This window comes from Apus apus, chromosome 6 (genome assembly GCF_020740795.1).
Source record: "Apus apus isolate bApuApu2 chromosome 6, bApuApu2.pri.cur, whole genome shotgun sequence".
Classification (NCBI taxonomy): domain Eukaryota; kingdom Metazoa; phylum Chordata; class Aves; order Apodiformes; family Apodidae; genus Apus; species Apus apus.
Genome location: NC_067287.1, coordinates 10,292,067 through 10,314,967, shown reverse-complemented (window position 1 = coordinate 10,314,967; position 22,901 = coordinate 10,292,067). Strand labels below are relative to the sequence as shown.

At 48.0% G+C, this 22,901-nt stretch overlaps 1 protein-coding gene across 2 annotated transcripts in view; it reads right to left on the bottom strand.

Annotated features, from left to right (window-relative positions):
* The window catches only part of SLC12A8 (solute carrier family 12 member 8), a 51,851-nt gene that overhangs the window by 20,720 nt on the left and 8,230 nt on the right, over positions 1-22,901 (bottom strand). For both annotated transcript variants that reach the window (XM_051623176.1, XM_051623177.1), the window contains 3 exons: positions 22,371-22,562; positions 19,214-19,445; positions 2,742-2,855 (listed from right to left, as the gene is read on the bottom strand). In XM_051623176.1, the coding sequence (XP_051479136.1) occupies positions 2,742-2,855; positions 19,214-19,445; positions 22,371-22,562 (538 nt within the window). The remainder of the gene's footprint in view (positions 1-2,741; positions 2,856-19,213; positions 19,446-22,370; positions 22,563-22,901) is intronic.

Sequence of the window (22,901 nt, the reverse complement as noted above, 5' to 3'; positions counted from 1 at the left end):
AGCATGTTGCTACTAGTCTTCAAAAAGCAGGGATGACCACCCTTGGCCACAGTGTCCTGGCCAAAGCAGCAGCTCCTCCTGTCGGCCCAGTACCAGTGAAGGTCTCCCCAGAGCTCCTGCTCACCTTTTCTGAAGCAGTTGCACCTTTACTTTTACAGCTACCACCCTGTATTTCTGAAGTTTCTATTTCACTGCTATTTCTGATTGAAATGGGCAACTTAAAACCACTTTTCTGTTCATCCTAAAGACCAAACTTGAGCCAGATCAGATCATCATTTCAGGGGGTGAATAGAGCTTATCCTGAAGAGGTCAAAATAGTTTCACTTCGAAGAGGAACATCTAATCTCAGAAAGGCCCAAACATCTTCTTTCACAATTTCCTAAACATTTTTTTAAAAAAGCTTTGTTATCAAAACAGCATCTTAGATTGTAAACCAGCATATGCTAAAAATTAAAAAGAATAAACACAAGATTTAATAATAAAAGATAAACAGAACATTGCTTTGGGTCAAAGAAATGTCTCAAACTGGCTCAAAGTAACCCCTCAAAATGAAACAACATATTGTTTCTCTGAAACTCTCCCCAGATTTCTATTGTGTCCAGGCTCGCCCACAATGTGGCAGGAAGCAGCTCTGCTCCAGCACGTGGGACCCAAGAATCCTGGAGTCCCCTCAGCAGCCCTGGCGCAGGGGAGAGGGTGAGCTAAGCCAGTGGGGGTCAGGCAGGATAGGGAGAACTGTGGCCCTTGCTCATTGCCCCAGCCCAAGGAGACCTGAGCATCATTCTCAGCATTTCTGGAGTTACCTGGGGCTCCCTGTTTGTCATCTGGAGCAGACAAGTCTTCACTCCCACCTTAAACATTTCTTAATCATAGAATCATAGGATGGTTTGGGTTGGAAGGGACCTTAAAGATCATCTAGTTCCAACCCCCCCCTGCATGGGCAGGGACACCTCCCAGTAGACCAGGTTGCTCACAGCCTCATCTAACTTGCCCTTGAACACTTCTCAGGGATGGGGCTTCCACAGTATCTCTGGACAGCCTGTTCCAGTGTCTCACCACCCTCACACTAAAGAATTTCTTCCTAATATCTAACCTAAATCTCTCCCCTTCCTGTTTTAATCCATTACCCCTTGTCCTCTGACTATGTGCCCTTATAAAAAGTAAAATAAAAAAGTAATCAGATCTCAAGTTCTTCCATGTAGAGCATCAAACACAGCCCTACATTTTATGAGGCTCTTGAACACCACAGTGCTACCAACAGCCATAAGAGGAACAATAGTGGTAGTACCAGTGGCACCACTACTCTGAGGGAATAATTTAAGACCTGTAAATAACCAACCAATTGAAGAGAACACATGAAAAAGCTGTGCAGCAACCAAATTATACACCAGCCCAAATTGTATTTTCAGAGAATGTGTAACATTACTACTGGTATTGCTACTGCTAACTAATAAAGCAACAGGCTGCCAGGGCTTTAAATAAATCATATCTATTAGCTTTGGCCTTCTTCCTAGCAGCCAAGCATTAGCAGTGATGAAGAACCATTTAATGTGGCTAATCACGGTAATTTTCTGCACAGCTCTGTCATAACTATTCCTTATTCTGTAATCAGGGAGCTGGAAAAAAACCCTGCTCTCCTGCATCAAAGGGTAGAGCTTGTGGGGAAGGTCTCTTTCTTTGGTTGAGAGACATGCTTGGGCCAGGCAGAAGGACAAAAAAAGAGGGCAGAAGCCAACTTCTCCATGGTGCCGATAGCTCAGGCAGGTAAGTTTTCCAGGAGGAAATCTGCATGGAGGCAGTAGCCAGCATGATCAACTGGGAGAGAGAATTTCAAGGGCAAATCTGAAGTCCTGCCCTCAGTGCACCTGACCTACTAGCAGCTCATTCCTCCAGCCCATCTGTTAGACAAAACCCTTTCATTTGTCTCCCTGTACCGCAGCAGTTCTGCTAACAACTTCCAGTCAGTTGCTTAGAGCTAATCCTCTGAAAATTCATTCTGTAATCCAAGGATTCATCACTATGGAAACTGCTTATAATCGGTACTTTTTATAGCTTAAAAAAACCCCGGCATCAACAAAAGGTATTGTAACTCCAGTTGATAGTTCTTTCACTCCCACTGGAGATTGCCAGCTTTGGAAAGGGGACATGGATCTTCCTGGTAATTTAAGAGAATGAATAATGTGAAAGCATCTAGTTAAGCCCGTAAGTGTGAGCTCTGCTGACACACAAAGATGCAGCCATGATGCTGCGCAGAGAGTGGTGGGTCAGCATCAGGAGTGGTGACATCCTACAGGCTCGGCCACCTGCCCATGGTATGTCCTCCCATGCTCATCCCACCCTCCCACTGCAATCAAGTCATAAAGCCCATCTAATAAGATAAATCACGATCAGTCTGTTTAAAAAGGCTTTGCACCTTACAGCCTGACAGCACTGGCCAAGACTGGTGCCTGAGCCCTGTCCTCGGCAGTGAGGGAGAGATTTGCGGCACCACATCAACACATTGAGTTGTGACCAGCAGCTTCTGACCAAAAAGAGCCAGAAGAGCATGCTCAAGTGAACAGGACATGAGAATGCAAAATTTGAGAGGCTGGAGGAAAGCCTGAATATTTTGAATCAACCACAACAGTCGGCTACAGCTGAGTATGGTTGCTCTGCCAGACCGCTCAGAGGAACTCCTCTAGCTTCTGCTCAACTCAAGATGTGACTGTGGGGGAAAGAGGGGAGGATGAAACTCACGGTACCTGTGGCAGCTGGGAAAAACACTCCAAAAACAGTGAAGAAGGATTCCCCCTGGCTGTAGTCTGGCAGTGTGTTGTTGAACATAAGCTCTTCGGAGTAGCCAACGAAGCCATACTCTGCAAAGACATGGAGGGCAAGAGAAGAACCTCAGAAACCACAAGGACTGAAGGAGACCCTGCAGCACGCTCCCTGCGACCACATGTCCTCTAAACACTTGTGAGGACAGTTAGAAAAGATGGATGTGAATTTATTTGGTGTGGGGAGAAGGCAGGGAAGAGCTCAGTGTGGTTACAAGTGTGCCAGTGCCAAGGAAAGGTGTAGCTGATGGTGGGCACAGCAGTGCAGACCAGTATGTTGAGAGGCACCACCAGGCTAGGAGGGTCTCACCAAGCCAGAGCACACAGATTGTATTGAGACCTGTCTGTGAGCAAGCAGGACATCTTCCTGGAAAATCTGTCCATGGAGGAAAGCTGGCTGCAGAAATCAGCTAACATTTTACACTTATTTATCCATGCCTCTTTAATCCTCTTTCCATATAGAGCAAAATTGTGCTGCCATAAGAAAACTGCACCCCTGTCCAAGCCCTCATACCATACATGCCCATGCTGTGAAGCTGCTACCTGCACAACCACTTTATATACTGGTTACCAACGAGGCCAGAGTCAATAAAGCCAGTTTGCTGCAGGGTGAGCTCTGCCCTACAGGGTGGGTTTCCCAGCAGAGAAGGAATAAGGTGCCCCAAAACTGTCCAATGCCCCGATGCCACATTGTGCACTTTCCTCCTGATGCCACTGCTCCCCTGCTGCTGCATCATCATCTTCAAACCAAAGCTAAGTATGGGGTTGTACATCACAAGCAGTCACCTCCCTCCTAGACTTTCTGCAGATGTTTATCACAGTGCAGCAAGGAGCAAATGCCAAGACCTTGGGCTGTGTCCCACTCCCCACATTAACTCAGAGAAGTTTTCCCAAGGTCACACACAGATGGGTTTTACTTTCCAAACATAAAGTTTTACAGAAGATGGGAGAGAGGGGAAAGCAATGGGTAGGATATCAACACTATGAGACTGGCTTACTGGTTGTGTAATGGAGGATCCTGTCCCCGCATTTTACTCTGGAAGGACAGGTCAAATTATTCCACAAACCTGGATCTGTTAGGACAAGTTGAGCCCCACACCTGGTGTGCCAGCAGGGCACTCTTTAGGAAAGGTTTCAGATGCTTATAAGTAGAAAAGATAAATCATGAAAAGCAGGTTAAGAAATAAATTATATGTCTATGAAATGAATAATTTCACATTCAACAGGCAAGACTGCATTTTAATGGAGAATCTTAATCTGTGGAAACTTCTCTCCCTGTAAGTAATCCAAACGCTCCTGCCAGCTGGGGAGGGAGGTGAGCAAAGTTGGTTCCTTCTTCCCTCCTGCCACTACGATCTATCCCCACAAGACATGTGACTGCAATAACTTGAATTTTCTCATTAGCAGCCAGGATGTTGTTTATGGCTGCACAGGGTGATGGCCAGAAATTTTAAAAAAGGCTCCATCAAAGCCGTCCCATGCCTCAAAGACAACATTAGTGATGTTTGGACAATAGATTAAACCGGAAAATTAAGTCAGAGCTTTGAATGCAAGACATGTCCATTTAAAGTCTCAAAATATAACTAACCACAGAGCTTTGAAGTTTGCACTGAAAAATCCTATAGATAATCAAAAGTTTCCTACTACATCTGCATTCATTGTGTTGCCCAAACATGGATGGAAACACACTGATAGAAAAAGTCTCCTGCTGCTAGGGTTTTCAAAAGCACCAGCTATCTTCACTAGGAACAAGTCTCAGATGAGATGTAAAGGGAATAAACTCAGTGCCACACCCTGACCTTTGGACCTCATGAAGTTCTGCAGAAAGTGCAGCTTCTGGAGAAATAAAGGAGGATTTTTTTTTAGGCTGTACATTCCGAGAAGACTAGACCTGAGCTCTTTCAACTGCAATGCATGCCCACAATGGCATGGCATGTGGGCTGGGTGTAAAACTCCCACCAAACTGCTCAAGCAAAATTTTGGTCCCTGGCCAAGGGATATTTCACAAAGTACATGCTCCTCATAGAAACATCCATGTTTCACTAGTAAAACAAAAGGAATGGGCAAAAATATTCATCAAGAAGAGCTGCAGACCTCCTCCAACCTGTGCATCACAGCAGCAGCATCAAATATACCTATGTCACCCTTGACAAAAGTTTGCCTCTTTGATTTTTAAACATCTCCTGGGGAGCCTCTTTACGCTTTACTCTTGTGTTCTCCTGTCTTTATCATTTTGGTTTCTGCTACTGTCTAGCCAGAATGGCCCTGTTTGAAGCTCATGATACCCTTTCTTCCCTGATCCATTTGCATTTTTAATAGAATCCTTTCACCTACTGGAAACTCTCCCCATCCTGCACAGGCACAGCTGACAGCTTCTGACAGGCTGTATAACTTTGTTGGTCTTCATCAAACCAAAAATCATCCTTTTCATACAACTCCCCCAGCCTGCATGAGGCCATCTGAAAGTCTGAGCCTCTCAGCAAGGCTTCCCTTCCCTTATCAGCTCTTCCATGCTGAGGTCCGTGAATTGAATCTGTGTATTATCTTTTCCATCATCCAAACAGCTAAAGAAAATAACACCAAACCAAAACCAGGCCCTTGCAGAACCTCACTAGATACAACCTCCTGCTTTGTGAGTGAATAATCTCCAAACAGGGTCTTCCAACCAGGTTTTGGAGCTATATAATTCTGTAATGGGCTGATCCAGACACTCTGGCTGCCTTGTCTGTCCTTTCTCATACAAAAGGCCAAGTACACAACAAGACTACCTTTTCTGTGATACTGTTTTGGCCATGGCCAAAGAGAGACTCATGAGTCCAACAGTGCAGCCATGTGCCTCTGACCCCTACAAATCTTTAGAAGCCAAACAATCCCTCATGCTCCATCCATTCATCTGTGGTGCCCTTTCCTACTTTATTCCCCTGAGTTTAAACCCCGGATAGAAGAGACAAACCCTGAAACCATGGCAGGTGTTCCTGGAACCACAGAAAACAACAGCCATGGCTTTGTTGAAAGAGTCACCGGATGCGCCAACAACTCCATCCCACTTCTGCTTCCTTTCCTCACAGCTCCGGTGGGCGAGAGGAAGCCAGCCATTCCACATTTCCCCTTTACACAGAACCCGGAGCTTTCTCATCCAATTAAAGGAAAGTTCACCCAAACGTTGTTATTGCAGCCTCATTTCTCAATCAATCACCCTCCCACAAAGCAAATCTCGCATCCTTTTGGATCAGTTTCATGCCAGGGTTTGCCATCACCATCAGTTCGAGCCACCTACCGTCACGCTACCACTCACTGTGAGCATCTCCTGGATGCCCTCCTGCCTGCGACCACAGCACGTCATCTGTGACCTTTCAGCTGTCATATTAATGGGACTAATTGCAGCTGACGGGGCAATTGGGCTGAAAATCATCCAAAACAAAACAGGAATCAGCAACTGAGACCAATCGGTTAAACCAACAGAGCACTCGGCCGGTTGTTCAGAGTCAATTATCCACATCCCATTGAAAGTGCACTTCAAAAGGGATGAGCTTCGGAAGGAGGAGGGAAGGAAACATGATAGGGTCTATATTTGGCTCTCTGATCTCCAAACAAGGCAAGATCTTTTTTTTATTATTATTATTTATTTTTCTCAGAGGATCTTTTCCTCCAGCTAACTGCTGGGTACATGAGATCCAAGCCAGATTCCTCCCTCCTCACTCATTACAAAATGTTTGTCTGACAAATTTTGCTTTCAACTAATTTATGCAGCCCCACAGCCTCTAAACCCTGCCTTTAATGATCCACAGTTGGCTTGCAGAGGGCTGGAGCTGAAGTGCTATAAACAACCTTCCCACTGTCATGCTAGGAGGAAAAGAATCGGGTTCCTTCCCCGTGCTGTATCAGCCTTATGGGAAATGCACAATAAAGAGCTGTAACAATTTATTTCCATCATTAGATGCTCAGTAAGAAGCAAGCAAATAATGGATTTCTCAAGTGGTTGAGCTGAAGTAAACAAACAACAGGGTAAAAATTGACTTCCAGCAGCATCTGAATTATTCCTATGACTTTTGACAAACTAAGTCCTTCCAGTTGCCCTGATTAAAATGATGTAATAAACAATAAAAATGACCTAGCAACTTTCAAATGGAAAAGCGTCCAGAATGAGCATCTTCTGTTCACAATGCAGGGGGACCAAGGGGGCTGCACATCAGTCTGATGCAGACAGAGGAGGAGGTGGAAGGTGGTCAGGATTCTCCTGTCCCCCTGGCTACCACAGATGCCCAGAAGGGGGTACCAGCCTTGGCCTGGTTGCCATCACTGTATCCCCCTTCCACCTACCTGGTTTCCACATATGAGTTTTCTTGCTTTCCCCCACCTCTCAGCCTGTGGAAGAGGACGAAAGCAGCCAAGATGTTTTTTGGCACTCAGGACCCATCTGAGCAGGGCAGCCCCTCCATGAAGCCTGGGGCTTCAGAGCAGGACTTGAGGAGGCTGAAGAAGGGGCACAAGGCAAAGCTGTGGTTACGCAGGGTCAGGCCATTATGCAACGGCGCAGGGGATGACGGTGCTGCCAAGTCCCAGGCAACCTGGAGCTCATTACAGATTAGTCAGGTCTTGGCCAAATTCAATAAGCCTGTTCACAAGCTTAAGGTTAAGTAAACCCTGGCACCAAGGCAGGGGCTAAATAATAGAAAAATGGTAAACCACCTTAAGAAACAGCTCCCAGAAGACGGTCACGTATTGTGCTCTGCTTGTGATTAGAGATTTTAATTATGAAGGTGGATGCTGAAGGCTTGAAGTGGTGAGACTTTTTTCTTTTCCTAAATAAGTAAGCCCACACATTCCTGCCTGGAAGGTACTTGCTGAGATTTTGCTTTCAGAGGCACAGCTGGACGTGTTTGTCTTGCAGCACATTTCCCAGGTCTGACCCCAGCATTTTCAGGACCCTGTGTGATGGGAAAGGTGGAGAGCCAAGGAGTAATTACATATCTTTGGCATAATTATCTCCCCTCTCTCTTTCCCTCTTCTTCTTCCATCTCTAAGCCCTTCTGGCATAAGCTCTGAAAATCAGTAATTTCTTTTGGACACCAGGCCAAGCAAATGCCAGGAGTGAGGTCCTCTTGCTGGAGGTACCTGGGCACACCAGCATGGAGGAAACAGGAATGGTCCTCACAGCCTGACCCTACAGCTGCCATCCTCATCTGAACACACATCTCTGCAGTAAGAAAGTTTCATGCCTCACCAGCCACAGGCTTGTATTCTCTCCTCCAAACTCCTAGCTGAGTGCAAGGTACAAACCCAGGAGTTCTGAGCTGTTAACTCCCTGGTGGGCAAGTCAAGCCCTGTCAGGCTGGTAACTCGCAGAAGTTGTGGTCTATCAGATGACTGTTGGGTGGCCTAAACCAAATTAATTTCTATACAGTTCAAAGTGCTCTACAGCAGGAAAGGATTGAAATCTTCCCTTCAAAACCCCCTGCAACACTAATTCAGCCCCTGCCCTCAGAAGAAGCTTATCCATGGACGGTCTGGAGGTCACCACACTCACCAAAGTGTACTTACTACCCACAGCCTACCATAAAAGAACAGCATCTTCTCTCACCAAGGGTAGGTTGTTTGTGCCCAGCTTTAACAAAGCCACATTTCAATACCAAAGTACCACCACCAGGCTTTTGGGCATCTCAGAATGCACTTGCAGATAGACAGGATCAACCATCCACAGAGAAACTGTGGATACGAAGAGATGGACGCAAAGCTATGAATGTCATCCAACCTCCACACCCTTCACCCTGCACAATGCAAATGCTGAGATTTAACTTGAGGCAACAAGCCTCACAGAATTCTCTGACACAACAGCTCTGAACAATGCTCTGCACTGACACAGCCATGCTCCTGTCAGCTCCAGGCTTCCCCAGCTAAGGGGGTACTCACACATGCTGCAGAATTACATGGGTCTCGCTGACCACAACCAGCCCAGCAATGCCACATAGAGCACCCAAGGAAGGTCACTGAAACGTTGCACCTCTCCAGCAGGCTGGCATCATCAAAGAGGCATGAAGAGGGCACCAGGGCCATGAATAACACTTGAGCCACCTTTCCCAAAAGAATAAAAGATAAATCAAAGCAGTGCAGTCACAAGCCCCATCCCTCCACACACGCTTGGCTTCCTGTGTTTGGGCTTGTTTAACATCAACAGGAACAATCACATTTCCAAAGCTCTTCCAAGGCTGGGCTGCATCTGCAGACATGCCTTTGCAACAACCCAGCTCCAGCTCCTGAGGTCCTCCCAATGTTTTTTCCCCCAGGCAAGTCCAACACTTCCATCGCTGCTCCCAGACATTGCCCTGATGCCAGCCCACCACAGGGCAGGAGGAGGTAGAGGTGTATAAGAAAAACATGGAAAGTCTGGGAAGGAAAACAGCAAGGGGGAAGCAGTGCTGGAGGTGATCAGAGGACAAGATGGTGTTTTTTCCATGTCACCAGTCCTCTGGGTTCATGCCTTGGGTTCACCTCAGTCCTCAGGGCCACATCATATCTGCTGACAGCTCCCACAGTCTCAGACCTTCTGCTTTGGGAGTCTTAAACTAGGCGGAAGAAAAAACAGAGAGGAATTTCTGTGTTGAATACATGTAGGACAATGATCATGCAGTGAGGAAAACACAGCTATTACACAATTAAGACAATGGCACCTGGCCACGCTGACAGATCCATACAGAAAGACTGCAGAGCATCTGCTCGAGCTGCCAGGGCACTGAGAGATGGCACTGAGAGAGGAGCTCCTCAGCTCTACCCCACCCCAACCCATGTCACAGCTGACAGCCCCAAGCACAAATTACTGGGAAGAAGAGGAGAGAAACAAACAGGAAGGGAATAAATTTCCTCTGTAATTTCATCCCTAAATCCCAGTTTCATAGAATCTTAGCTTGGTTTGCATTGAAAAGGACCTTAGAGATCATCTAGTTCCAAGCCCACTTCATGGGCACAGACACCTCCCACTAGACCAGGCTGCTCAGAGTCCCATCCAGTTGATCAGATTTGCTGTCAAAGGAGCAACCACAGGCAGGAGCAGTGAAAGCAGCAGCTCTGTCACTGCCATCTCCACACAAGGCAGGACAGTGCCAGCTGAAAATAAAGCACTGGGTCACTGGGTGCCACGGCTGGCACGTCCCCATGCCTCGCTGGCCATGGCAAGCAGCATCCAAAAAAATGCCAAACCAAAGCTGAGCAGCAACAGGCTGCTTGGGAAGGGCAGGGAGAGGAGCCCATTGCTATTTTTCCACTTGTGGTGAACAAATAAGCTCCTATTTTATCATTAGCACTGGGGAGATGGCTTAATAGATTAGGATGAACAGCACATTGACGTTTCAAATTCGTCAGAGCTGTGAGGAGCAAAAAATAGATATAAGTTTTAGTGAAAAAAAATAAAAAATTGGTAAGGGGTGGGGAGGAAAGATCAGAGAAATTTTAAAGAAAGAAGGAAAGGAGTTCCCTTGCTCAAGACTTTCTCTGAACCCATAATAAGCCTGGCAAACCCAAAATGAGAGATTATGTAAAGTCAGTAATTGAAGGAGCAAAAGCCACAGTTAAAACAATCTAAAAAGGCCAAGCCCTGAGAAAGGCAACTCAAATTCCTTATCTTCTGATGGAAAAGAATGTGCTCCCTGAGATTAATGACGTGTTTACCCGAAAGGAAATCGCCGCCCTTCTGAAGCAGCGAGTGTTTGTTCCTCCCCAGCCCCTGTTTTCTGCTCCCGAGCTGATCTCCCAAACCTCCTGTTTAAAGTTAACACACAATACAGCTTCCTGCTGCCACGAGCTCTGAGGGATCCCACCATTAACCCTCTCCCAAAAACTGGCCTCCACCACACCTGTCCATGCTGGCCACTGCCAGCAGGGACAAACCCAGGGTATTTAGATCATATGTCGAGTGCTGGCACAGAGACAGGCATCACTGATGGTGGTAACCTTGCTGCAGGGTGATGAATCACCCCCCTGCATAAATATTTCTCAGTTGAGCAGACAAATTAACAAGCATGAAGACTGACAGTGCCACGGGGGAGAAAGCACTCACTTGTCTTTTTCTTCTTCAAAGTCCCCAGATGCAGCAGGTGACCTCTTCTCAAGCTGCTTGGGGTTTAGGCAGCCCAGCCTGCCCCAGGATGCTCTCAGAAAGAGGTGGGAGGCATGGAGAACTGTGGGGTTTGTGCACTGAAAACCCTCAAGTGAGCAAGAAAGCCTAGAGCAGAAGTGGCAGGGGGTGATCTGCTTGAGGAAACCTGCAAAAAACCCCTCTCAGAGACCATGAGTCCTTTGCATCTGTGAACAACCCAAGCATTCCCATTCTCTCCCTCTGGTAAATCCTCCCCTTCAATAAATGGATTCACACTCCATCCCTGATCTCGTGAAGCACCCCAGGCACAAGAGCAATCAAGTCACAAGCATCCTCCTCTCCCTAAAGCCAACACACCTGCGATAACAGGTGCTGGCCAATGGATAAAACCGCACAAAAGGCAGAATGCAAAGAAGGGAGCTGCATAAATCTGTCTCCAACATTCATTTTTAGCTAATGGAGCAATTTTCATTTGCAGGATACTGTCACCTCTCTCAGATCATGAAGCAGTCTCCTGTGGGACTGGGCTGGGTGGGAAGGACTGCTAATTTCTGCCCAAATCCCTGTGTGCCTGCTGTATCTCCACTTCAGCTTCTTGGGAGGATGGAGCAGTGGGAAGCCACTGGTGTACACCAGAGCACACACAGAGCCTGTAAGCACCCACATGGGCAGCTCCTCATCACAAAAGCCCAGCACCTTGGCACTGCTTAAATAAAGGAAAACTCAGGAACGCACTTGTGGAAGTAGCTAGTAGAGCTATTTGGCACTTGCTCTGTCTCTACAGCTGGGTGGATTTTAGTTAATTATTGCCCAAAAAAAAAAAAAAATCTCTGCAGGTGGAAAAGCTGAAATTTTGGGTCGGAGAGAAAAAAAACTAAAAAGGAAGCTATTTTAATGTGGGTATTTCAACTTCATAAAGTCTACTTATGTTTTATATTATTTAATGCTAAGCACCAGACTTGCCATAAAATATAAAATCCTTCCACTACTATTTAATTTTTTCATGTGGTAACCAGTACCTGGCTCCCTCAGCAGCATTTAAACCAGCCAGGGAAAATGACTTTATTCATTACAAAGAGGACAAGAAGCAAAATGTCCCTTTGTCCTTTTTCTAGGAAAAGAGCTTGCATCAATGGGATATTAATCCTAATGACAGAGTGGTAGTTCTTGGAAGTCATGCCCAGAGTCCCCAGCTCTGCAGAACTTCTCTGATGAGAAAAGCCAGCCTTGAGAAATCAGATTTTATGCTGTGTCAAGGCTCAATAATTGGAGGAAGATGAACGGCAGTTGCGTGGCAGCAGTGGTGACACAGTCCTTCAGACTCGTTGGAGTGGCCTTCCCCTCTAACTCAGAGCTACTCCATGTATTGCTTGGACAAAGCCCAATCCATGCCAATCAAATCCCCATCTTTCAAAAGACAGCAATTAACCAAAATGTAACATAAACCACCAGACCCTGACACGGTCCACAGAGTCTTCTGCTATGGTCTACAGGGTCTTCTGCCATACTCATGAACAGAGCATCCCATATTTCCAAGTTACGGATATATTCTCCAGATGACAATGGTATTTCAAAAGAAAACTATTCCTTTTGTTGATTTTTTTAATTCTTTCTCCAAAATAATAGTTTAATTTTATTTTTGGGAGGTTTTCATTACCCTCTGTAAGACACAAACAGCTCCACAGCTTCAAGTCTAGTTTCAGATTGCAAATCAACCTGGAAATCAATCATTGTTTGATTTTGGAAAGGTTGAGCAAGATATTGTCTCCTAAAAGGGTTTTGGTTGTTTGTTAGAAAATAGCAATTTCATTCAATCAGAGAATACATTTTCCCTTACAAAAATCACACTTTTCAGGTAATGCTTTTCCTCTTTAGGAGAAAAGAAAACCAGCAAGACCAACCGGTCAATCATTCAGGCCAGTGAAGGTACAACCAGGCTAAAATCTCTTACCTACAGCCAAAAAAGGCCAAAAATTGTTAACACAAGCCAGCAGAGAAGATGAGGAGATGTAGATAAGGACCCACGTCCTACGCAAGTTTTCTCTTTATCCTTGGAGAGGAATGTGAACTAGAAGTGAAGCGGCTGGAGAAAGAATCTAATACCCACAAATTATCTTCATAAATTAAATCCCTAAATAAGGAAAGCTGATTCAGGGCACAGCTGAACTGTGACTGGAATTAAACACCAGGGGAATGAAAAAAAAGAGGAGGTAAAATATCTTCATCATTTGAAAACAATTATGCAGTGGCACCAAAAAAAGTCGGGGGGGGGGGGGAGGGGGAAATCAATGCAATTAAATAAAGCTGTCCCATTTAAACACAGCAACGGGGAGAGATGGATGGAGAGATTACAAGATGATCTATATCTTCTTTGAGCCAGTTGGTTTTATTCTGTCTCTAGCATTAAACAAGTTGCTGCTGAATGGAGAGGAGGAGCAGGTGGGAAAAGCCCACGCCAAGGCAGTGTCTAGCAGGGGACAAAGCCAGCCCTGGTATTCCAGGGTTTATTTACAAGCTCTAGGAAGATAAGCTTAGTGCTGCCTTGCAGGGAAACAGCCAAGAAATTAAAAGTTATATTAACCACGTACAAAATCTCCTGTGAAAATGAGGAGCAGCATTACCCCTTAAGCAAGTTTAACCTGTAGCAACCTAAGCAAACCCTCTCTTGCTCCACGGGTGGAGCCAGGCCAGCCCAGCCCTCACCACACCATGCAGTGGCACGTTTTAGGGTGTCAAAAGAGGCTAGGACCCTCCTCCTCCTCAGCAGGATGGAGCAGAAGGCAGATCACTCCCATGCCCCACGTGGCCACTCGGATGGCACAGCCTGGAGAAGATAAGAGGAGCACAAGACGTCTTCCAAGCCAGGTGGATTAATGTGAAAGTAGGACATCAGCTGGTCCCCATGTTCTCAAGACACCCAAACCAGTGAATTTTGGCCTCAGGAAACTGGGATTAGCCTGAGATAGCAGTGGCTAGAGCAGAGTCCCCAAGGATGCAACAGAGGATCCATTATTGGGAATTTCTAAAAGCAGGTAGATGCACATAGCATCCCCAGTGGGTACAGGAGGGCAGGGACCTGCAGACCCTCACCTCTGCTGCCCTCCTCCTTACCCACCTCCTGGGAGATGGTTCAGGGTGGTGGGCTCAGAAATCCCACCTGGCCTGGGCAGAGCAGGGACACGGGGATGCCAGCCCCATCATGAGCTGTAGCAACACCTCAAGCATCCACCACCAGGAGAGACCACTGCTCCTCTACCAAATCCTACTGGCAGGTGTCCTTCAGTGAGGAAACACCATGAAAACTCACCTACAAACAGAGTGGCAGAGCAGAACCATGCAGCAAAGTTACATTTCAACTGATGGGGTTTTATTATTTTTTTTTTAAATAAACTGCTTTAAATGCCTACTTCAGAGAGCCTGGACAGAGCAGGGTAGCTTTCCTCTCACTATCTAAATAAGGCCCCTAACAATGTTATCACTTTTCAAAACACATCTGTCCCACAGCTCCTAGCCCAGACAATTGGCAGGTAACCAGTTAATAAATGTCTTTGCCAGACTGTTGAATAGGCTGGCCCTGGCTCAAGAGTGATGTCAGGGCAATTGAATGCACTATAATTGGAAAAACCTGGAGAAAGCAATCCCGTGTTTTTTAATAAATAAAGAGCACATTAGCAGCCTCCTGCTTTTATTCACCACGTTGTCTACCTGGTTCGGTAGCAAAGTGGGATTTTTTTTTTCTGCTGCTGGGTGATTTCTACTTGGAATTTGATGCCAGTTTCCAGATGTGTCTCAGGCCAGGAAGTCAGCAATCAGCCTGGATAAAGCCTCTGGGATTAGCTGCAGATCATCTTCTGACACACACATCCTTCCTGCACCCTCTCTTATGAAATTGGGGCACACCCCTCATGCCCAAAACTAAAATAGAGCCAAGCAAAACCCCCTGATTAGGAGGCTTTAATCACTTTCATATTAAATATGTGGGAATGTATTTAATTAATTCAATCCATCAAAGCCCCTGAGGCACCGTTTGAGGGATCTTTATAACACCAGAGTATTTCTATACATAAATCACTTCAACAATTCTAGTTTCCCTGTCTGGCGAGGCAGTCCCAGGCAAAGCTCATCCCCCACAGCTCCTCACTAGTGGTACCCACAGGAGAGCATCAGCAGAACACCCAGAGGGGGATGAATCCTTCACAGGACTCGCCCTTGGAGGAAGAAGTGAGGATGATAAATGAGTTTTCTGGGCTCTGTGTGAGCAACTTTGAGAAGCTAAAACCCAAATGGGTGACATAAAGGATGTGGTTTGCGTAGAAAATAATCCCAAGAAGAAGCACCCTGACAGCAACACACCTTTCAAACCTCCCTGCATCCCTGAGAAACTCTCCGGGTTTCCAGCCCGGAGGAGAAGGGCTCAGTCCCATGCTCTCTCCAGCCACGTGGCACCATCTGCTGCAGAACAGGGAGGGGGTCCCAACCCAAGGGGACCCAATTGCTGAATTCTCAACAAAATAATATATTTATTTTTCCCCAGGCATTTAAGAGGCTATTGTCAGGCGCCTTTGGCTCGTGTTGCAGTTCCTTTCATCTCCCCAACAAAGCACAACCAAATTAACACCAGCCTTCCCCTAAATGACTCTCCCCCAACGTGCTCCCACGGCCACTCTGCTTTACCAGGGCACCTGAGAGCCTCTGCCAAAACAGGAAAGCAGGCGCCTGATTGAAAGGGAGTATTTGGGAGTCACCCTGCACAAAAATTAGCAGAGATATGCTAGGAAAATAAAAGAGTGGGCATTAACGGCAGGCTTATCTTCTTTTTCCGTGACTCTAACGTTCAGGACGTGAAGAGGACAAAAAGTTTCACATACTGTTCTGAGGAGCTGGTCATGGAGAGGAGCATCATCTCCTTCACATTCGTTGCTTCCCCCAGAATAGTTTTGAGGTATCGAGCCCCAGAGTTAAAAGGCAAATTTATACAAGCCAGGAAAACCCTGCGTTGCTGCCAGGGAACTGTGTAGCAAGTGCTGGGTCTTGGTTGTGGGTTGAGAAGTCAAGCTCTGCCTGCTTGCAATTCGCCTGCGTTAGGTTTGGTAAAAACAGCTCCTGCACCTCGGGAGAGAAAATATGGATGTCTCAGGTCCCAAGGAAGGAGCACAGGGGGCTTGGTTTCTGGAGGTGGAACTGAATTTTCAGGTGAGTAGCCGGAGACAGCTCAACAAGACCAGTTTTGAGACAGCACAGGGAGCCTCTCTCCTCACTACCCACCCCTGGCCAAGGTCCCAACCTGGGACCGTGACCCATCCCCAGGGGAAGCGCCAGCCAGAGCCAAGGGGAGGAATTAGGATTAGCTCCAAACAGAGAAACAGTCCCACCCCACCCTGCAGCCAGCCTGCGGGAAGACGCAAAAGCCCTGGGGGTCAGGCAGAGGGACTGGCAGCCTGGCAGGGAGCAGGCAGGCCTGCCTGCAGTCCCAGCGGGATTGACAGCATCTGGGATAAACTGCTCAGAGTATTCCCTGTGTGCTGGAGTCACTCAGCTCCTCCAGCCCCAGCTCCCGGCTGCAGAAGCCTGGCTGGCTCTTGGAGCAGGAGCAAGTCACAGCAACAGAAAGAAAAAAAAAAAAAAGAGGGGGGGGAAGGGGAGCGGGGAGAGAAAAACCAGTGGGAAGCCCTGCTGAGAAGCCCCCTTTTGTGTAAACATGCTCCATCCTCAGACTAAAAATAAAGGCAAACCACAGGAAGGGAGTGAGTGCTTGGACAATACCCGATTTGGTGTGTGCCTGGGTGTGAGCTGAGGGAATGGGGAGAAGAGCAGGGGACTCCACCCAGAGCAACCACACAAAGGCAGCCGTTTAAGACCTTCAAGATGGACAGGCATTCCTGGAGACTATTTAAACCCAAATAACTGCTGCTTGGCAGATGCGCAGTCCTTTGGTATGTGCACAGCACTTGGGAATGTTCAGGGAGGGAGAAGGCTTTCATGGCAGGAGCAGGAAAGGCAGGATGACTGCACGAGGCCCATTTTACAGATTCAGAGCCCGAGACCTGAGGCTGTGAACTGAAACCCCATACGTCTGTCATAAACTAAGGCAGCAATCCAGACAGGATGTCAGTTGAAATCTTTCCAGCTAACAGGTCCATCCCCAAAAATCACCTCTCCCTGCACACGCTGCCCTTCACATCTCAGTCACCCCTGCAGCCGCAGAACCAAACCCAAAACAACCACACACACACGGGGGCTGTGGAGGGCTGATCAGTTGCCTGCCATCCTCAAAGGGGTCTCATATGAGCCCCCTGGGTGCTGGGCTCAGATGCACTGTCCCCCACCATTGCCGTCAGCTAGGTGGTGAGGATGGAGCTTCACCCACACCTGCAGGTCCCTTGCAGGAGGGACGCTTTGCTGCGGGGTGCAGTTGCACCCAAGAGACAAGCATCCATCCATGCTGTGCAGAGAGCGTGCAAGGCAGAGTGAGGAGGCTCTTGAAGCCCAGGACTCACCGTTGGTGCTGACACACCACTCAGAGGCCTTCTGGGGAAATGCAGGACTGGGGAGGCATCAACCGTTCAGCCTGGCTGGAAAGAGTTCTCTCACTTGGAAGCAGTCTGTAAAAGCAGAGAAGCCCACAGCCTTATGGCCACAGGTCCCACCGTACAGCCAGCACCACTCTGGGGTCCTGGAGTTTAGGGCTTGGACATGGTCACCATCAGCCCAGTGCTCTTCCATGCACTGGAAACACTCTCTTTAGCCAGCCACAGCTAAATGGCAGCATCTACAATGCTCAACCACCTCCTTTCCTTTCTTTATTTTCTGTCAGAAGAAAATGACATAGTGCCAAGGCAGTGGAGGAAATAAATGAAAACTACACGGACCTCAACTTGGGCATGTTTCCTGCTGATGTTTGTATTCCTCTAATTCTCTCCTCCTGGTCCCATGTTCACTTTCCTACCATCAGGTCTCACCCCGAGTATTCGTTTTCACTCTACAATTATAGAAAGGTCCCTAAGTTCACATTAATGGCCTGCTCCAAGTACAACCGAAATGCAACACCCCTCCACCCCCCACCCCTCACCATTTCCTTTAGAAAACAACTTCCTATGAAATGCAGCTGTTTGGAGCAGGTCAGTTGCTCACACACCACAGCAAGCACAGCCATCCTCGCTTTGTTCTCGTTCACAAGTGTCTGTTGAGACTTTTCCTTCATTTGGAGGGTTTCGTACGTGCTCAGCAGAAAACATGAGCACCTTCCCACAAGGCTGTCTCCCACCAAGGGGCAGCTGCTGGTGCAGCAGCTTCCAGCGTCCCCCCACACCACCCTGCCAGCACCAAACAGCAGTGGTGGGAAGAGAAGCCGCCCCATCACGCTGCCAGCACCCGCGGGACTCGCCTCTCACCTAACTCTAACTCAAAACCCAGGATCTTTCCTTTAAACCAACTTTAGCAGGTCCCTTGCAACCCCCTGAGGTGCTGCTGGACACAAGGGAAGCCAAGAAGAAGGTGACACCTTCTGTTTACTCAGCTAATTACACTTCGGTAGTGCTGGAGCAGCCACGGCGGCACCCATGGACGCCCTTGCACTCCAGTTCCCTTCGTCTTGAGGGGTGTTTCCCTGCAGACACCTCTTGGGATGAGGATGGAGGGAGGGGAAGGGGTCTTGGGGTGCAAGCAGGGCTGCAGGTGGGAACCCTCAATCTCTGCCTTGCCCTCGCTGGAGCCACAGCTGCAGGCTGAACTCAGGCTGGGGAAGGTCAACAGAGGAGACCTGCACCCAGGGCTCCTTGAAACCCCAGCAGCCACCTGCCCCAGCCCACCCAGCTCCAACCTTGGCTCCCCAACACGGCTCTGGGCAGCAAATCCAGTGTGTGCAGCCCAGGGCCAGCGCTGGTGGCACAGCTGTGGGGTCTGAATGACCTCAGGGGACTCTGGGGAGAAAATCTCCTTAAATCAAAGTCGCAATCCTCCATTTTCGTGGGCAGAATGCTTAACACACAGATAGACAGCAAAAGGCTACAAAGAGCAACCACAAACGCAGCCACACTGGAAAACCTCTGAGTACAATGCAAGTGTAAGAAGGGCACATATTGAGAGCTCAGTTCCTGAGGTTAAACACCAAAATTAGTGAGGCATCTTCAATCATGCTCTGAAAATACTTAGTCCTTGCAAAACTACAGGTTGCCTCGAAAAGATGGGTACCAAAGGACAGGAGGCACCTGTGGAAGCACTGAACTCTACCTCTGCACAAAGACACATGAGAAGACCTCAAGGGATTAATGTCTCCTGAGACCTCAATGTGATGAACCCCCAGTTTTACCTGGATCAAGGTGAGTAAAGGACCCAATGACAAAGTCCAGCGTTGAGACAGCCAGCAAGAAGAGCAGCAGGAGCTGGAGCCTGATGATCCACTTCACCCCAGCCAGGTTGATCCCCAGCAGACCCAGCAGAACAGCCAGGGAGATCCCACGCACTGCCCAGATGTTGCTGAGGCTCAGCAGGTCTGCGATGGATTCTGCAAAGCCAGTGATGTACATGGCACCTGCAACGCACTGGAGGACAGAGCTCTGTGAGTGCCTCATGGGAGAACAAGGGCTGCCCACCTTCAGCCCCCATGCTGGGCTGAGAGGTCTCTGTTCTGACAGACATTTGCTGCCCCAATACAATCTTTAATGCTACTCTGGCCTACAGGGCCTGGCCCTTACTGCTGTAAGACAGCACACTGCCCGGGCTGCACACTTACTGCCCAGGTACATGGAGGTTGGGTGCTAGGGCCAGCAGCCCAGCAACTTCCCACTGGCTTCAAAATTTACCCTCTAGGGGAAACCACACTGGCTTCTCTGAGGGAGAAAAAGATGAATCCACCTCCAGGCTTCTTCCCTTCTTCTGTTTCTCTGAAGGAAAGGGTCCCAGTTCACCACCTGCCTGTTGACTGGCCATTTGCTTCCCCCTTCATTGCATCCTGGGAGTTATTCTTAACTCAGTGTTTAGTTTGGATGTCAAGTCTGATGTTTCACTGGCTTCCCATCTCGTTGCTGGAACAGAGCCTGCACTTTTGAGGAGAGCACATTGTGCAAGCCATGCCCCTTTGTTTGTCTTGCTGCAAGGCAGGGCATGAGCTCTGCCCTGGGGGCCTGAGAGTCTGCAGGATAAGACATCTGCAGCACAGGGTCAGGCCTCCAACCTCACTACACGGCAGCAGTCCTAAATACCAGGATATTTCCCTCCAGCAATTCCCACCAAATCCCACCCAAATCACCAGAAGAGCCTCGGACTCTGCAGGATAGTCCCCATATTAGTGGATATATTCTTGTTTACTTGTGTTTTGCATGGTCTACACCACCACTGAGCAGACCATGCAAGTCCTACATGGTTGCCTTCTCTGGAAACCAGGTCCCTCCTGAGCTAGCAGAAGACAACACCCTACGCTGGTCCAGCTCCACTTGGGGCACCCACAAAAACTGCACTTGACACCTGGAGTCAAAAACCCCAAACAGAATCTAATTCTGGCAAACACATTAAAATCAGGTGCAGTTCTCACCTCTTAGATGAAGAAAAGCCCTGGAGAAAGCAAGCAGTATTGCTTAACCCCACCTCCCTGTCCCTGACCAACATCAGTGTTTGAAGGAGTTAAGTTTTCTTGACTAAATAATTTGTGTTTCCTTTCATGCCAGGGATGGCAACATGCAAGAAGGGCACTGAAGGGAGCAGAGAGCCTCTGACAGTCTCAGCGCCATAAGCATCTTTGAAGACTTTCTTCTGATGAACCAAGAGCACAACCATCAGAATGCAGGGGCCAAGTGCCCACAGGCATCCTGCTGCTCCACACACAGCTATGGCCAGGGCCCAGCAGGCTGGTTTCTCATGAACTACCTGTCTTGAAATCAGAACTGAGTTCTAGGAAACCTCTGCTTGCACAGGTGGGTTTTACTGCAAGCCACACCAGGAAAGCAGACTGCAGAGAAGAGCACCAAACCCTGGCCTCATGTCTGAATACCTGCTGATCTCCATAGGACCTAGTAGACACATGCAGGAGCATTTAGGGCAATCTGATTAAGCCTCTCCTCTGGAGCTCAAGAGGACAGCAAAGCTCAGCCAGGGTCTCAGCTCACTTTGGCTGATACAGCATAACCCATCTCTGCAACAGCTACAGGGCCCTGAGCTACCTCTCACCTCCCAAGGCATCAGCAGCACCTGCCTTGCCCTACGCCCTCCCCCCTAGGTCATTCCCAACTTGCCCATCAGACCAGGGAATGGGGAATATACCCCATTTCTGGCCAGGATCACCCTGAGTGCACCTTGTAGCAGCAGAGCAGCCGGCAGTTGATGCCAAGTACTGGGGGGCAGAAAGCACAGCCAAAGAGAAGGGAAAGGCATCAACTTTTGGCAGCAGGCAGGGTGTTCCTAAGCCAGCTGCCAGCTCCCACCCCACAGCCCCCCGTGCACACTGGGTGCCTGGGCAGGGGCAGGGGCCAGAGCTGCTGCAGCCTGGGTTTTATGACCCTCAGGACAGGCTGCAACCTGATTGCTTTCCCAGACCGGGTCCCCTCAGAGAGGGAGAGTGGAAAATATGACAGGAAGGATTCTCATGTGTGGCCCATTTCCATATCTTGGCTTGTAACTGTGTTCAGTTTGTATTTTATGGACACTTGCTTTTAATCTGGAGTGAAAGGAGAAGAGGGGATTTATTTTCGGTTTGGGGTTTTTTTAAGGGTTTTCGGAGATTGTTGCAAGCCAGTCAGTTAAAAACAAACCCCAATAAAAATGCTTCTCGGCTCACCACATTTTATACTATTCATAAGATCTTTATGGGGGGAGGGGGTTAAGTTACTGCAGGTTTAAGAGATTAGTTTCCATTCTTTATGTTTAATACTTATGTATTTTAGTGCTTCACCACCATGAAGGCTCCTTAGGGCCTTTCAGAAAACCCAGAACTATGACTTTTGGATCTGAAAAAGTCAATTAGCTGTGGTCCCTATCACTGCCCAGCTCTCCTCCCATACCATCTCCACTTCTGCTGGCTCCAGCAGAGAAGCAGCCAAGGCTTGCCCAGTCCCTAAGGGCTGAGGGAGCCTGCCAAGGCCAACCTGTCTGCCCACAGCCCTCACTGTGCTTCGGGTGGCCACCCTGGCCTCTCCCACTTTGGTTTAACTCAAGTCTCTCCCCAGCAAAGGCATGTCCTGGCAATGGGGGTAATTTGGGATGGGAGGGCATGCCCTGCACTGTTGGCTTGTTCAGACACCCCATTCCTCCACCATCATGCCCCATACCAGGCAGTGTCTCACCAAGCACAGGCTTGCTCCTGGGGAGCGGAGTGGGGCGAAATGTTCCCCATGGTGCTCTCCCAAGTTGTCCAGCATACTGGAGGATTACTCAGATTTTACTTGAAGCATTACTTCCCATGGTTGGAAAGCACAAGATTAATATCTGAATTGCAAAGTTTCTACATTTTCTTTAAGCAACTTTTTTTTAATTACCTGGCCAAAAATATAAAGGAGGCCAATGGTCCCCCCTACTTGACCTCCAAGGACAGTAGAAATCATGGAGTAGACTCCTCCACTTCCAATGCTGCACTTCTCACACACCCCAATTCCAGACAAGACTGTCACCAGGGCAACCAGGATGACAAAGGACACCAGAAACATGCCCATTACAATGCCAGTGTTTCCCTGGAATGGAGAAAAAACAAACAAACAAAAAACAAACAAACAAAAACCACCAAAATAAAGATCAACTCACACCATGAAAATTAGTCAAGACAGAAAAAGGACCTATCTGCTCCTACTCACTAGTGAACAATGAATCCAGAGTCATCACAGATTAAAAGAAAAAGCACACACCCCCTACTTACCTAATTAATGTAATTGATTGCCAAATTTACAGATCCTACTAATGCCCCTCTGAAGAAGACCTGCCTCGTCCTGGGGCTGGACAAACCTTTGCATTATCAGGTTCTGCTCCATCACTGGGCTCCTACACGGATCAGTGATTTTCTCCTCTGGTTTAAA